Source organism: Cinclus cinclus, chromosome 1 (genome assembly GCF_963662255.1).
Source record: "Cinclus cinclus chromosome 1, bCinCin1.1, whole genome shotgun sequence".
NCBI classification, from domain to species: domain Eukaryota; kingdom Metazoa; phylum Chordata; class Aves; order Passeriformes; family Cinclidae; genus Cinclus; species Cinclus cinclus.
This window is the reverse complement of record NC_085046.1, coordinates 45,524,674-45,542,301: the sequence shown is the minus strand read 5'-3', so window position 1 is coordinate 45,542,301 and position 17,628 is coordinate 45,524,674. Positions and strand designations below refer to the sequence as shown.

General features: G+C 33.8%; 1 protein-coding gene across 1 annotated transcript in view; it reads right to left on the bottom strand.

The window, feature by feature from the left end:
- The window catches only part of BBS9 (Bardet-Biedl syndrome 9), a 194,357-nt gene that overhangs the window by 120,303 nt on the left and 56,426 nt on the right, over positions 1-17,628 (bottom strand). Inside the window, exons 11-17 of the mRNA XM_062505631.1 lie at positions 15,106-15,182; positions 12,913-12,966; positions 10,949-11,051; positions 9,900-10,004; positions 7,905-7,919; positions 3,096-3,236; positions 835-930 (exon numbers count right to left, since the gene is read on the bottom strand). Of these exons, the coding sequence (XP_062361615.1) occupies positions 835-930; positions 3,096-3,236; positions 7,905-7,919; positions 9,900-10,004; positions 10,949-11,051; positions 12,913-12,966; positions 15,106-15,182 (591 nt within the window). The remainder of the gene's footprint in view (positions 1-834; positions 931-3,095; positions 3,237-7,904; positions 7,920-9,899; positions 10,005-10,948; positions 11,052-12,912; positions 12,967-15,105; positions 15,183-17,628) is intronic.

The following is a 17,628-nucleotide window of genomic DNA, read 5'->3' as shown; positions in this document are numbered from 1 at the left end:
AGCTTTTCAATTTGTAGTTTGCTGTATTATATGAAGACTTTGTGCTCTGCTGGCATGGAAAATGATAAACACAATTGAATTTATTTGGTTCCAAGGCACATGCCAAGAAAGAGTTTAGCAAGTTGAGCAGTTGTACAGAGCAATACCATAAACTCTTGAAAATTAAGAGAAACTATCTCTTTCAGAGAGCAGAAATTCAGGTGGCTGAAACAGGACTATTTAAATCATAAACTGCTCTATACAAGACATACTGGACCAGGTAACAGCATATCTGCATGTATGTTCATACACTCTGTAAACACAATAAGGATCTTGAATCCATAATATTTTACTTACAAAGATATATAGACACCTAAAGAGAAGAGATGGGCATTTACTTAGATATAGAGAAGCAAGTAGGGTCTGATGCCTAATTTAAGTCAAGGATTACACAAAGTCAGTGGGAAGTTAGAAACTTGCTTTTTAATCCCTTCCAAAAATTTCAGAAGGTGACTAATTCCAAACACAGATGTTGAAATTCCTTTAAGATGAGGGTTTTTTTCCATTATTATAATGACAGTATTCATTTATGAATAAAAACACTGGTAAAAGCTTTAAGAAAATCCAATTTCTTCAGAAAACTACCACTGTTGTGTACTGTATTTTGACTATGAATTTTTTGTTTTGTTATACAATTTTGTTCTTGAGAGGAGGTAAGAAACCATCAATTAAAACTTTGAAACGTCTGTGTAAATTTACAAACACTGACTATCCTTTGTATGATCCACATTCTCATTTTGTACATGTTCTAACTTATGATTAGACTTCTTTTATTCTAATACTGATAGAACTTACGTGATGTTTTCGAAGCAAGAAGAGTGGCTTTTGAACCAGTTAAAAACTGAAATCCCAAAGCATTTGCTTGGTCACCCTCAGATGGATCAACAAAGTCTGAAAAAGAAAGTTAAATACCATTTTCTGTAATTTGACACTGGCATTCAGCAAACTTCAATCCATAGCCAGGACTATATCAGTCTTTACACAAGCAGATGAATGAGATTGTTTCCTTTCTTAGGGTTCAAAAGTAACAAATATCAGCAGTTTGGTATAACCTTCCATCATTCACAGGTGGAATGTGAGCCATACACTGTTTCCCTTCTTCAGACTGAAAACAAAAGTTTAGTCTCCCAGACGCTGAGACCGTATATTCTAAAAGAACTGCAACTAGTGTAGAGTCCAAAGACTATCACCTTTTACCAGATGCAAGGTCACCATTAATTCAAACAATTATGCAAAACTTTTGCAGAAATTATCATTAAAATGCTTAAGCCCACTCTCTTTTAAGCTTTCAGTACACAGCAAAATAAACATCTAGCTTGCTAAAAGTAGATACACCTCAAAGTCCATCCATGCCCATCTTTCTTTTCATTCTGTGTACTGGGTTATACCATTTAAAAGGTTTAATTTTAGGATACTGTATTTTAAAAACTATTCTTTGTCACCACTATTCCCACTACTTCTCCTGAAAATGAGGCAAAACAGGGAGAAGAGATACAACTTTTATTGCATTCACCAATAGTTTGTTCACAAATTACATCGTAATAATGAATAGAAACATAAACAGCATACTATTTGTATTTAATCACTGTAAATGGAATTAACAGAAATCAGAACATTTTAATACCTTCTCAGTCTTATATTTTGTGTTGCGTTCTCAACAATGCATCCCCAGCTTAAAAATAAAAGACAACGTGCTATTCTGAAAGCATTATTGTTTAGCCATAATGGAAGCCCACTATTAAAACCTCAAGATAGAGACCCTTAAAAAAATGTTGCTATGTTTCAAACATTACACAGTACATCCAGTTGAGAGAAAAGTTATATTTACCTTTAAAATGAAGATAATCATGCCACAAAAAAAAAAAAAATACAAACAAGCAAACACACCAACAAAGCCTACATCACTGTTCTCAGACGAATATATTATATAAGCTTTAAAAAAGATGCAACTACTCCTTAAAAATACATTAGTAAAGTTTTTTGGCCCATACAGCTCTCGGCAAATTGTTCCAGAACCTTAGTCATCTGAATTTCAAAAACTTTATCGCTGCCAGGCTGAAATTACTCACAACCACTTTATAAGTCCTGTTTATTAATTTCTCTTGTACTAGTATGATCATTTAGACCCATGATATAGCCACAAAATATTTACTGAAGTCAACTGTATTATTTTTTTCCAGTGTATTATTAACTGAGTCACTTTCTTTTAATTCTCTTGAAATCTCTAGATAATATTTTTCTACACTTTTGAGTTATATACATTATATTTTATTTAATATCAGCAACTAGCCCTCAGTTTGCCAGTGCACAGTAACATGATATTGGTTTCCTGCACAAAAACATTTTGCGTAATGCATCCTCTTTTTCTTATAATTACAACATATTGTACCACAGAGTATTCCTGTGATAACTTTCACCTCCTCTCCCTTCCAAATTGTGAACACATGATTACAGCAAAATTTACTTTTTTAACAGTACACTTTATAGCACTCAATCTTATTCTTCTTTATCCCATCCTAAGTGGAATTAAACTTCTCCGTCACACTACTTTAATATAATGCTGAATAGAGAACATAGCTTGGTTTTGCACATCAAAAAATTATGCTATGTTCAAGCCTTCTTTTTGGTCCAAGAAGTCTACTGAAATTATTAAATATAATCAGCTTCAGGCTGATACATCAAATACTCTACAAGGCATCCTCCTAAGTAACTGTACCCTTTATATACAACACTTGCCACTTCTGCTTTGCTCTGCATGCCTTCTTTTAAATTAATACCCAAATTTTCCCCATTACAACACCGCTTAAGCAATTTTATGTAAAATTATTGTCTGCATACACAAAATTTAGATCTATACCATGTAAATAAATCTGCAGTTTTACCAGAGGCAGGTATACTACCCTAGGTGTATTATTACAGAAATATTATGCCATCATTTATTTCAAAATGTATTTTTCAATATACTAACATGAGCTTTTTTAATTACCTCATTACTTCACATGGACAAACAATTCCTGTTGGGAGCTTCTAACATCTTTTATATTTTAAAAACCTACCTGGAAAAACAGTGACAAAACTGATGGGAGGTTTGTTGGTATCAATAGTTAGCTTGTGGTTTGCTGCTTTTGAAGGTTGAGCTGGAAAGCAAACTAACTTCAAAGGCAGACTGAAGCTACACTGTGAAACTCTTGGTATTCCTAAAATGACAGAACACAGATTCACTTTTCATTTCCACATTCTGAATTCAGGATACTTCATACCACTGTCCTCAAAGAGATATAACAAGATATTTAACGTGATTAAGGAATATATTTAAACCAAAACTATATAAAATTCTCTTTCTTTTTAAATTTTCCAACTAAAATATCTTTAAATTTGAATACTTCTAATTACCTTCTCAGATGAACATTTTTATATGGATGAGAAACCAAGAGCTATTAACAAAACTACTGCATACTGTATTTATACTAATTAATATGCAATGAAGATTAGTTTCATTTAATGCTCTAGGCAAACAATAGCACTTTAACATAAACAACACCTGTGTGATTACTCCCAATGCTTCAAATACAGAATTGAAGCATCAACATTTTCATCAGGAATATCACAAACTAAATGCTTTTTATGAGCATTTTTACTCTTTTTTTTTATATACTCTTAAATAACATCTATGCAATCTTCATATTATCTGTCAGAGGTTTGTGGCTTAGTAAAAGAATGTAGTCAATGGAGGTTATTATCCAAATGTATATTAAATTCTATCTTTCAACTTACTGCATTATAATAAAACAGAACTGTAGAACAAACTGGCCACTGCCTTGAATATTTGGATCTACTATCACAAGCAATTTCATCAGAATGGTGCAGGAGAAGAGGAAATTTTAACACTAACACTTAGAAAACACATTTGAATGGGTCAAAAATTTTCTCAGATATAAATACTGTTTCAAATTGCTGGCATGTCAGCAGTTGCCTGGTATGTTCTATGCAAAAGGCAAAAGTGCTCATTGCTATGAAATATGGAGTACTTGCTCTGTTAAGAAGACAGATTGTGGGGTTTTTAAGGACGATTTTTTGATTAAGCACCTAGAGGAAAACCTTGTTTAATAAAATAGATTTTTAGAGACAATGAAGTAAGTTACTGTCAGAAAAGTCATGAAACTAACAGCTACACAGAGGTATATGCAGAGACTATAAAAATTGAGCTCAAACATACAATAGCCATCTTTGCCAGTATTTTTTTTTGTTTGATGCTTCTCAGACGTCTTCCAACAAAAGAAATACTCCTAATTACTTCATCTCAGGAAAAAAAATGCTACCATAAGGCTCAGATTATTCCCTGTGGTTGTCAATTCACAAGCTCTTTTGGCTGGCTAATAACGCCTCCAAGTAACTATTCTGCATCAGCTTATAAATATAAAATCATAGAAAAATGAGCAGAAAAATCATTCACATTGAAGACAGGTCTTCAAAATTAGAGTATGTCCAGGTTCCAAGGAAAATTCCTAAAGGAATACTTGAAAATAAACCCATAATATTTCAGAATGATTCATTAAACTGTATCTTCATCATCTGATGGGAAAAGTAAAATTTTTCTTGATGACAGCATAACACAAATATCTTAATATTGAACTTAGATATGGAGACTTACCAACAGGAAAAAAATTAGTAGCAAAAGTAGTGTCCTGGGGTGACTTTATGATGCTGAATTGTATCCTCATTCCTCTGTTTAGCCCAGAAATTTAAAACTAGATCTGAGAGTGAAGGGGGGGAGAAGGAGAAGCGGTGGAATGTCTGAGGTGGTTTTATTCAAAAACCCATAGGTAAGAGCTTCAGCTTTCCTTCTCACAGACTATCTTGTCTGCAGCATGCACAGTAGGAGAGAGCTCTCCTTTGCTTTTTAGGTATTTTGGTTTGTTGGGTTTTTTTGTTGTTTTTTTTTTTTTTTTTAGCTAGCTGAGGCACAGAAGCTCCCCAGACTGTGGCTTTTCTTTTTCTTGAAACTGTTCAAACCTGCTCTGAACTGAAAACCCAGAAAAACACCAGGAGCTCGCACCTGTCACCCACCAGGGCGCGGGACATGGCATTTTGCAGTGCAGGAGGGACTGATAAAGAGACTGAGAGAGCCAACCTACACCCCATAACAATGACTTTCTGAATTTGCCATCTCTTCAGAACAGTGAGAGGTTTTATTGTTGAAAATTATTCATTTTTCTTATGCTTGAGAATATTTTGCTTGTTAAAGAAACAGGTTTTTTCCGAGAAAATCTTTTCCCAAACCATTTGGGGGAGGAGCCACTTGAATCTGTTTTCTAGTGACCCCTTTGGAAGTTTCCTCCCAAATTTGCCCTAAACCAGGACAAGTAGGAAAAAAAGATTTTTGTTTTTATATTTAAAACAAGACATTTTTCTTGTTTCTTCTATATAGTCTACTGTCGGTCTGCCTCATCATAAACATAACTTTTCAATATTTCGGACAAAGGTCAAATCAAAACTAAATCAAGTATTATCTAGCTTTTAGAGGAGACTGGGGAGACTTCTAGTCAATTAATCCAAAACAGCTGCATATAAGAAAAACAAACCAAAAAGCTCCAACAAAATTTATCACTACAGTGAAAACGAGCTGGGAAATGTTTCAGAGTATTTCAGAATTTTAAATGGTAGTAGGGAAAAAAAGTAGTAGCCATGTGTGGGAGTCAGAATTTCCTCAAGCTGTTGATACTCTGTCTAGTAACACATCACACTTTGTAGGAAACAGAAAGGTAGAAACTTCCACAGATACTGAAGGGTTTGATTTGCAGCCTTGGAAGAAGCTTGGATTGATGTAAAAATAAAAGTACACAGACATTAAGCAGAGAAATGATAAATTTATGTTTCTGTAGTTGTAAGTAAGAATATGCCTTAGGTAAGAAACTGTATTATGTAAAATGGATTAGTTAAGAAAGGTTTTATAGTGTAGTAATGTAGTTGTATAGAGTAAGCTAAGAGTTTAGATGTTATAATAGAAGCATATGTGTGTACATGTAGTAATAGCATTGGATAAAAGTATATGCAGTGTGGCAGAATTAAGTAAACGTTTTGTTAGAAAAACAAAATAAACTTTGTGGCAACTTTCCATTGGATTAGAATGTTATATATTGCCTTGTAAAGAAGAAACTTGTGACTATTTTGAGCTGTGGCCAACTTCTTACTCCTCTAAAATCTCACAGCCTTTGAGGCTAATGTTTATCTGAATAATGAATCATTTTCAGCCTGACAGTATTCCCATCCTTTCATTAAAGCGTCAATAATAACACTTCATTTAGATTTCTGACACTTTGCATGATATACAATTTTACTACTATAATAAAGAAAAAATAGTGGAAATAAAAATTCAAATTCTCCTCTAATCTGAAGCAAAACAGATGTCTAACATTATCTCATAAGGTCCTAGTATTTAAAGGCATACTATGCTCTTATCTGATATAAGTAATAAAACAGTGACATGCCTTGCAGATACTATTTCATTTCCAAATTCCTCATGCATTCATTTTGTTACACTTGAAATATAAAATTAATGTGCATGATAAAAAGTATCAAAACTCAGATTCCCCCAATTTAGGACGTTAAATATTGAGAGAATTAATATTTGCTCTGGTACTGATCACCCTGAGTTTATATAGGTCAGTGTACCCTACAGTAACCCAAAGAGATTTTTGTCACAGACAATTCTATGAAGTTTACTGTGCTCTGCAATATTCTCTTCTGGATAAGGTTTGCATCTTGTTTCAGTACTTCTTAAAAAAAATCTCCCAATCTTCATTTTTAGAATAGTATTCTTTCAAACTATATACACTTGTTTTTATATAGTTTATTAAATTTTTAATTACTTTGTCTAGAAGAAATGTGCCACAGGGTAACAGTTATTCTTGTCAAGAGTGGTATCTTATTGAGATGTTTCAAGCATCTATTTCCTGTACAACACCTCAAGGTCTGCTGAAATATCCAGAAACCAGAAAAGGAGAACTGTAACTGTTACCTTCTTGCTTCTTTTTACTCTACTTAGTAAGCCTGAAAGAGCATAAGTATTGAAAAATAAGACTCAAATATACATACATTTATAACTTTCATTTAGGAAAACTGCAAAATTGAAAACTCCCTTTCAGTTGATCTCTAAATGTATGAGAATCAACTTTTTTACCTTCCCAAAACATGAAGGAATGTCTACTTAATATATTTCTTTTTAAAGTTCATAGAATATCTTCTACAAGCATGGCATCTTTTCAACACATCTACAGCTACATTACAAAACCACCCTTCTCTCTTCTTATTCTACATTTTCCAATTTTTTTGGTCTCTTAATTGTACCTTTTCCAAGAATTATATCTAGGACAATCACAGCTAAGTTTTGTACTGCTGGTAGTCTCAGATAGAAAGCAGCCTTGCAGCCTTGAATAAGATGTTTCTAATAAGAATTGGAATGAAGACATGCTGTGACATGATTCTTAGAGCTACTCAGCCCAAACAGCATAAATGCCTAATAGCTGTTCCAGTTGCACCAAAGATATAATTTAGCTGCCTAGCTGCTAAAATTGGGGGGAAAAACAGGTATAAGAAGGAAAGTACAATTGTTTCCAATTCCCAGTCTCAATGTACAAGGAACTTAATACTTCACGAAATTCCCATGTTACATATGAGAAAGTGCAACATGCTTCACCAAGAAATGTCCTTATGACCTTCTAGTCTCTATATCCACACCTTCACAGCATCAAACCAAGAATAAGAACTTATAGAAATAATGGGCAAAATAAGAGCTGCCTTCCAAATCTGTTTAATTCAGCATACACTGCCACTCACAAAACTTTGCATTTTTTGCAGTCACTCACCTTCAGGATTGAACTCTACCATATGAGCAGCAACAGGACAAAAGGGGGAAAAATACATGAGATATTACTCAAATTAAAAACAAGAAAAAGGAAATGTAACGGGGTTTTAAGAACTTTAAGAACTTAAGAACTTAACATGTTTGTTAAGTAGACAATACATAAAGACATAATACTAGCCAAAAACCATACATGACAGCACATTCATCATTAGTGCAACCCCATCTAAGTGACTGACTCATCAAGCTTCAGCTGTATGAATCCCACAGAGATAGAATGAAGAGTAATTTGTCCACAAATATGGATATCTTAAAAAACTAAAGAGGAAACAGTCTCTGTTCAGATAAAATGAAGTCACAAAAGCACTTAAAGTTTGTTTACTAGTATTTTACACTTCTATTATACTGACTGCCAAGTAACACTAGTATTTGCATGTAATCCCACAGAATTATCCCAGATTAATAATTTAAATAAATATAAAAAATTAGCAGATCCTAATTCTAACCCTAATTACGTTCCTTTACTTAGAAGTCTTTGAAATTCAACCACCAAAGATAAGTTTTTAAAATTTATTCTTCAGTTTCTGTAATTTTGTTAGATGTCATGTTGGCTTGTTTTTCTTTTTAATAGCATATAAACCATCAAACACATTCAAGATGCAAGATTTTCTTACTTTTCTAACCAAAAGACTTGCAAAACCAACAATATCTAAAATACAAAAGTAAGTTTTATTAGCATTACCTGAAAGAAATAATGCATTTATTTTCTGGTCTTAGGAAGCAAAATTATAGACACAAGACCAGCAAAACAAAAAGCAAGCTTTCAGAATCAGAGGATCCAAAACACTCACTAGTGTGCTACCTATTCTGTCATGCCAAAAACCTGAGGCCACATCACTAATTTGGACAGTTATGAACGCACAGCATCTCATATACAAGGAATATACATTCTGAATCACAGGACAGAAGGACTGAAGTTGTAGAAGCTGTTCATGAAGGCTCTCAATTATGAGGGAGGGCTTCCTTTTCTTTAAAAACGTGTTTCATTATTTTTCTAGAAATAAACACTGTAGTCATGCAACAGCCTAGACTACCACCATAAAAACAATGTTCAAAGTGTGAAATGATACAAAGAAAATATTTACATAAATGTGCAGATAGCACAAGGTACTCAAGACCACCACCCTTCACAGAAGCCCTTAGTAAACGTACTTCTTTCATGCCAGTCTACTCCATTTGCGCTGGTACAGCTCTGTCTTTGCGTAGTGAACCAAATCAGCAAATCTGGCTGAGGAACAACTGGTGACTGTGTGACCACAACACAGGAGAAAGTGCAGGAGCAAAGCCAAACAGCAAGAAGTGAAGAACTGACAGCTTAAACTGGTTTATGCAACATTTAACATGGAAGCCCTAATTAAATATAGCTGCTCAGTAGCCTGACACATTCACAAGAGTGTGTAGAACACTAAGCTAATAAACCTTCAGTTATGGATAGCAGAATAAATTTATATATTCTATCACTAGGACACTGTAACATCATAAAATGACGAGTTGGTTTCTATTTCTGTGAGTTAGTTTTTTGTTTGGAATGAGTATGTTCATCTGTTAAAAAGGAAGTGAGGAATAATCACTCCTAATGCTTATTCAGATCTCGTTCTCTGCGGGGAGGCATTATTGTGACATTTGTGTAGAAGGCTGAATAGTCATAAAGGTGCAATCAACTTCTCACTCCAAGAGGTGGAGCAGAACAGAAGGAAATTGATAGGACAGGGTGAGAAAGCTGGTACAGCTGTTTCCCAAGCAGTAAGTTTATGATTTTACCTCTGTAAGATCAATTACACAAACTGATGCAACATAAAATGTGAACTAAAACTGAAGACTAGATAAACATTATTTCTTTAATTACTACTGCCTGTAGTATTTCAAAATAACATTTATAAGAAATACATAGGGAAAAAGGTTTCAAAGGCACATCACTTTCAAGTCTCCAGTGGCTTACCTGTTGGTATATTATATGAAACCATACAAGTTCCTTCTAGTTCTGGTGGAGAACAATTCTCCTTCAAAAAGACAGATAGGACCACAATTTCAGATGAATCTGGTTCTAAAAACAACACAAAATTAAATCAAGTAATAGGAGTATCCAAAAGGAAAGCAGCATATTTTCTAGCACTTTGAGAATTATTCTACAAAATTATGATAGTTTCCCGATTAGTTCTCCTTTATCAAATCACCGTAAAAGTTTTTTTTAATCCTTAATTTGTAAAAGGCAAACTAGGGCCTCCAAGTATCTTGAAGCATAACCTTTAAAACAATTCAGCATAACAATTCAGATCATGGAGAACATAAAAAGAAATGAGATTCACATTGCAGTTTTAGTATTTTACAAATCCATTTGCTCCTATCACATGTTGAGAAAAGTATAAGAACTGCCCCTTCAAATGAGAGTAGCAGTCAGTAAAGCCCATTTCAACAGGGCCTATTGCCACTTCAGAGCAGAAGTGGCCTGCAGTTCCAACTGAAGCATCAGGCACACTTGTCTAACCTTCAGCTCCACATAGTCTTAAATGCAATCCCACCTGCAGTCTTACCAATAGAGTTGGAAAAAAGGCTAGGATCCCCAAACAGTTAATGCTACATTGGGAACAGATGCTAGACTGTCCCCCAGTTGACAAACTTACTGTCCCTGTTTGTAGATCAAGACTGGCATTTCTATATAGACAAAAATGTCACCAAAATAAAATAACCCAGCAGAACTACTACAGAATAATTGGGATATTTTTGCCTCCATCATTAAGCTGCCACCCTGTCTCTCATCACCTGTCACACATCATACCACAAACAAGGAAACAACTCCCTTCCTATCTACTTCATCTTCCTCCACCAAGCAGTGTCTAGAAGCTGTGGAGTACAGGCAAGGCAAACTTGTAATTGTTTTAACTGCTGTGTATCTGCAACAATGCACTCACTGGAGGTTGAGCTATACTTTTTCAAACCTCAGGAAAAGTAATAGTAGACAACAGCTTTGATTGCACCACCATAATTTACCTAAATCATCAAGGACAAACTGATCACAGGTCACTGCTAACGGAGCTTGCACAAACACGGCCAGGCTTGGCTTCTGCGCAGTCACTCTGCTCTGGATTGTTATCTAGATCAAGAGACACAAGAAGTATTTAAAGGAAGCAACTAATTAATCTCTACAGAAGAAAAAAAGTTCATAAACAACAGAAAGATATGAAAATCTGCAAAGACCATTTCAGCAACAACACTTAGGAAATTAAAATTTCAACTTCAAAACCATTATTTTCATTTTACAATTCTTATTTACTCACAGACAATAATGATCTACAATAACTTGAAAGATTACAAAAACCTGAGGGGACTTCTCAAGTTCTTTGTAATTATAACCCAAGACAAACTAAAGCTAAAGTATTCATTGAATGTTTAATACCCTTCAAGTGTCATGAGCATTCATTCTAATCCAAACAAATATTAAATTTTGCAATTTTTAGATTATTATAGTGGAAAAAAAACCAAAGAATAATAAAATCAAAGACAACCAAATAAATTACTTCCTTTAACTGCAAACAGTAATGCATTGTCTTCTGAATAACTTCAAGTTTTATTTGGTTTTTTTTACTGCAAACAAAATTTAAAAATAAATATACAGAATACTCAGCACAACAACTCCAGAAAATGAAAGCTCAGCTAAACATAGAGTGGCCCTCATTGCTTCTATTGTGCACAGTTATTCCACTGCAAAACCAATGGATATTAAACAGTATCCCTAACTCATATCTAAAATGAAAGTATAGTGGTGACTGAGATCTGAATGTGATTTGCATAGACAGAGACCAGATATCTAATATAATCTATTTTGCATTGCTGGTCTACCAAGGAGTTCACTACAGCCAGGTTAAATCAGTTTAGGATAATATTACTTATAAAATTACTCAAGTGTTAGGAAACTACTTTGACTACTTTAACATAATTAACATCATCACTGATTAAAGTTTAATAATGCAGCAGTTACAGGAACTTATCACAGAAAAAAGATTCTAGAAAAAATTGAATTCATGGTAACTCCTACATTTACTATTTTTGTTTCGCTAAAAGGTACAAGATGCATAAATAAGAAAAGAGAATGGGGAATTAGGTCTTCCCATTAAAAAGCTTATGAAATATATAAACACATAATTAATTTGAACATCTTTGAGCAGACTTTTCACTGACTTTATCAGAATAGCAGTTTTATCCTGTATCATTTTTAGCACTTAAAAATGCAGAAAAATATGTTGGACAAAGTACTAGTGAACCCCACTAGTCTGAGGGGATCTGGTTCAAACAGTTCAGTTACTCTCTGAATTTTTCACTCTAGACAGAAAGAGAACTTGCAAGATTCTCAAAAATGAAACTCTATTGATATTCTTAGAAAATCATCTTAAAGTCAGAAATAAAAATCCTGATCCTTTTTAGGCAATACTGAGGAAAAACCACACTTTTATGCACATGCATGTGCACACATGCATACACTTGCTTTACAATCAGCTACAGGCACCAGCTCTCATGAAGAACTGCAATTTTCTAATTAGATTTTCCTACCATTTTTTTAATTGCTAAAGCTATGAAAGCATTTTTACCAAAGTCTATTTTTGTTTATTGTCAACTAAAAGGCAGCTAAGATTACAAACTTCCCATTTTAGTAACCAAACATTTACTGCCACTGGAAAAAAATATTACTTCCAAAACTACTTCATTCCATCCTAATAATTTTTCTGTGTTGGCTTATTGATAAGCCTATCAAAATAAATCTGCAATCACTTTCTGACTGCAGCAGAAGGCTTGCTAGAATGATACCTTGTCATACTAAAGAGAGAAAAAAAATCAGTATATATTGCATTTCAAACTTCACTAATTTTCATGTTCTAAGTGAAATACACAGAAAGTGCCAGGCTTGTTACAGTTTGCCACCACTATTCAAATGCTCCTGTTTGAGTTAGGCGCAGTACCTTTACTGTGACTGATGGTACGGCTCCTGCATTTACCTCACTGTCAATGGCTTGCTGTGAAGAAAAAGACAAAAACAGAGTAAATTCAATGTTCCACATGAACAAGGAAACACAATCAAAGTAATATTACTTTCCTACCATCAACCTGGTAAACACAGAATTAACATTAAAGGACTTATCATTCCTATGACAGATTAAAATTCAAAATACATTTCTGATTTCCTTCTGAAAATGTGAAGTCTCTGTTTGAAATTCCATGCAAAAAGGATAGTAAAAGGTCATGAATGTTGTATATAAGAAACTAAAACATTCTGATGTATATACAAATATTTGGAACTGTTTTGCTTGGCACACTACTTTTCACTGTATATTTATTCCAATTCTGGAAATACCTTCTGCTATTCAGTAGGGAAAGGTGACTTCCAATCTGCCAATATATTATATACACAACATACTATAAAATCATCACACACTATTTCATAATCAGAAATATACCTGAAACTTCAAACGAAAATTCTAGCAGGTGCTGCAATACTCTTGTTAATTTCTATTTCAATAGACAATTCCGTCTACTTCAAAATTTACCTTGACCTTGCAGTCTATTTTAATTTTATTTTATGCTTATATTTCATTTTGAAACAGGTTAGTCACTACAGTTAAAGAAAATGTTCCCATTTAAACTATTATAAAGAAACACTTCTCTCACTTCTGCTATAATACCAAATTAATGATTTGAACTTATACCTTCCCATTTTAAAAGTGTAAATTAAAAACAGTATAAGGGCCACATCTGCAAAGTTCCTAAGAAGTCAGGAAGCTGGTAGGCTCCCTGGGTTCTAGAAATAGGACTTTCATTTGTACATTGTGCACCTTTCCCAGCAAAAAAAAAGACATACTTTCACACTGGCTTGTCACACTCCCTGGTGACAAGTGGTTGATTCTGAAACAGTAGAAGGGGTATAAAGATATGGAACCTTACTATATTCAGCTTTCAGAAAACACCTGGATTTCCTGGGTCAGAGGCCACACAGAAGGTGGCGTTAAATAACAGAATGGTCCTCCACTTGCTTAGCTACCCAATTTTAATACTCTATATCCTCCTTGCTTTTACCACACACATCACAATTTCAATCTTTTCACAAGTGCAGAAGTAGCATCAGAAATCCTGTATTTCCCAAGGTAACTGCAAAAGTTCTAAAATCATTCCGAGACTTGCTCATTTATCCTTCCCCATTAAGTATCTTATCAGATTTTTCCTTCCTAGGCAGCTACTGAAAGAACCCATAGAAAAGCTGACCACAGAGGAAACTAAGATATATGGGCAGATAAAGATTCAAGGCTGTGGTTTGATTGATAGACTGATAGAGTTACTTACACATGAAACAGACCAGTTGCATCTGGAAGGTTGAGCAAATGAGCACAGCAGCATTAGAGCATTCTGTGCACCTAACACTTCCAAGTCTTGGGAGCAGATTATTGCAGCTAGCCAAAACCATGCCACACTGTTCTTTTTTCCACAATCACTAGGACACTAGCAAACATTATAAAGAGGTCCATTTATCAAAGAATAGTATCTTTATGATTTTTTAAAATAATAAATAGCCGTGAAAAATCAGTTTTGCTGAAACTAGTGGCCAGAAATGGATAAAGATTTTATAGGGCAACAAATATGTTCTGAAATGTTTAAAGTGAAGAGTTTTAGGAAACAATATAAGCTCTCCTAAATCTTAATTTGAATAATTTTTGTAAACTACATATGTATACAACATTAATAAACTAATTAGGCTGCAACACTAAAGAATATTGAATGTCAGCTTGCTGGAGAAAGGTTATTTCTTACAATGCAGCTTGAGTCTTTGAAAGATTCAAGGGTGACATTTTGACTGTTTCCCCGATGTTTACAATTGCTCACCAGTACAACTTCTCACCACTACAAAGTTATTCAGGACCATAAGTTCTTGTTCACTTAGTTTGCTTAGCCAAGAATTTAAAGGTCTCCAGACAGAAGATTATTTTAATAATTCTAGTTAAAATCTTTAATAAAAGGGGGTTCTAATTGGTTTGAAAACTGAGGGCCATGAAGCTCAGTCACACAAATGCAGATTGTAATCACTATGCATGATCAGTCACTATTTACTCATCTGAAGTCAATGTTTTTTTTCAGAGTAATTTCCTTTTTATACAAGTACGTACAGATTCTTCATCCAAATCAGGTGAAACTTCTGCTGTGACAGTTATATCTCTCTGTTTTTCAGATTCAGGCAAAATATCTGGGGGGGGAAAAAAAAAGGCAAAAGCAAATCAGTTCTCCTTTAAGAAACATTCAGCTTCATTCCTAAAAGTAATACAATTTCAACAGCATCATGTCTCTACATTCCATCTCTACAACTACCTGTGTAAAGAATAAAATAGCAATGTCTATGATTTTGGAAACTTCCAAAAAAGCTTCACAATTTTATTAGTTTTCTACAGACAACCTAAACCTTGATCTCCTTCTGAGTTTCTGACTTATGTATGAAAAAGGATTTAGATTCTATAACAAGATTTGAAACCTAATATCCCTGATCTTCAGAGATTGTAAGGTATTTTAAAACCTTTGTATTCACATGCATATGGAAACATATGATTAATAACTACCTCTAAAATAACACATATCTAATGGAAGTTTGTTGGGGATTGGTTTTTTCCCTTTCCTCTATGTGGAATTTTTCCCATTGACATGCTAAGAGGCCTGATGGCACAGTCCATTCTTTTTCTATCCCTTCTTAACCATTTCTCTTCTAGTTGCTTCTTCAAGCTAACTATGATGCAACCACTGTCATACAATCATTTTTCTATTAGAAGTACAACAGAGATCACTATCGAAGTTTACATATAAGTAACAGCGTTTTGGTACTATTAAACTGAGCCAAAACATGTATCTTTAATCACTTATGTCATCCAGACTAATGCAAATAACATTAGATTGAAGTTAGTATAACAGTTAAGATTTTAAAATATTTCATCTGTTTATACTGTAAATCCTTATTCTTCGAAATGTATTAAACAGCTTAAGTTCAACAGTTTAATGGTCAGCACTGGACAGAAATGCAAGACATTTATGGAAATAACTACTCTAAGGTTTTTTTAATACAATGACATAGTTCTAAATACCTTCCACATCTGAAAGTCAAAAAGAAACAAAGAAAACTAATTTCTATATAAGGGTAGATATTTTCAAAACAGCACAAGCTGTGACTGCACAGGCATGAATCCAAAAGACAAGAAAGTCAACTTGTCATTTAAGATTGTGCTTAGTAGTAACTTAATGGCAAGCAAGGTACAAGCTAAAGTTTTAAGAAAAAAAGCCAAAATGAAACAAAGCAAAAACATCCAAAATTGACAGCTATTCTTCATAAGTAAAATGTTTGGTTGCATGGAAAGGTTCTTGTACAAGTTCGACATCCAGTTAAAGCCACACACAGAGGGCATCTCTCCACACCAAAAAGAGCATTCATAAAAACTTATCTGAAAATAACACTTAGATCAGATTAGACAAACTGAGGAAGAAAAGGAAATTAAGAAAAAAGAAGGGTGAAAAAAATCAAAAATATTCATAGCAGATTTATCATTCATACCATAACAGTTACTGTAAAATTTTAAAAGGACAGCTACAGTCCTTTTTTCTCTCTCCTTAGGTCTTCCAGACAACACGTTGAAACTAACAAACCGAAGTTGATCCACTTCAAATGGATTTGCTCTTTCCATCATGCTTTTCTTTCCTTTGGTTATGATAGACAGACAAAATTGTCAAATACCTATAAGGATGGACTGTGGTAAAAATCAGTGAAAGTTATCCACATCTATCTGCTTAAATAACACATTAGTGGATTCAGAAAATTAAAATCCTGATATAAGTCTATCATGATAGCAGATGAAGTTACATGAAATTACAAAACAAAGAAATCTTTGTGTTGTAGAATCAAACTCATGCCTGCACATAAGTAATTTTTATTGTCTAGGAATTTCAACTGTGAGGTTTTTCACTTCTTTTTTCAGATAGAAAACCATGACTATTTCTTTAGTGCATTTTAAGAACATGCTACCTATCATCAAGAAAAAAGTTTTAATTTCCTCTTTCTATTTGTTGAAGATTTTTCCATAGCTTCTTGTAAAATCACATGCTTCCAATTCCCTGCACAAGCCAGGCTGTTTAAAAACACAGTTATGAAAACATAAACTGAAGGATCTCTGTAAAAATTATGTGCCTGTACTTGAATAAAATCGATGCAATTTATTAGCAATGTATATAAATTCCTGAATTTTTCATCAGATATGTCACTCTGTCCTACAAATGTTTTTGAATAGTTTAGCCAATAAAAAGTTGCTTTTAAAATGAAATTTTTTGTCAATTCCATAACTTAAAAAGCATTTGTACTGATAAACAGAATTTGGCAATACTTTTACTTGCTCTGAAGCCTAGCTACATCAGATTGCTGAAATTCAAATTTTCTTGCCTTTGGGTAGTCCATGCACTGCCAGTTTTTATTCTGAACCCTTGCACTAGGAAGAATTGACATTGACAGTGAGGTAAATGCAGGAGCCGTACCATCAGTCACAGTAAAGGTACTGCGCCTAACTCAAACAGGAGCATTTGAATAGTGGTGGCAAACTGTAACAAGCCTGGCACTTTCTGTGTATTTCACTTAGAACATGAAAATTAGTGAAGTTTGAAAT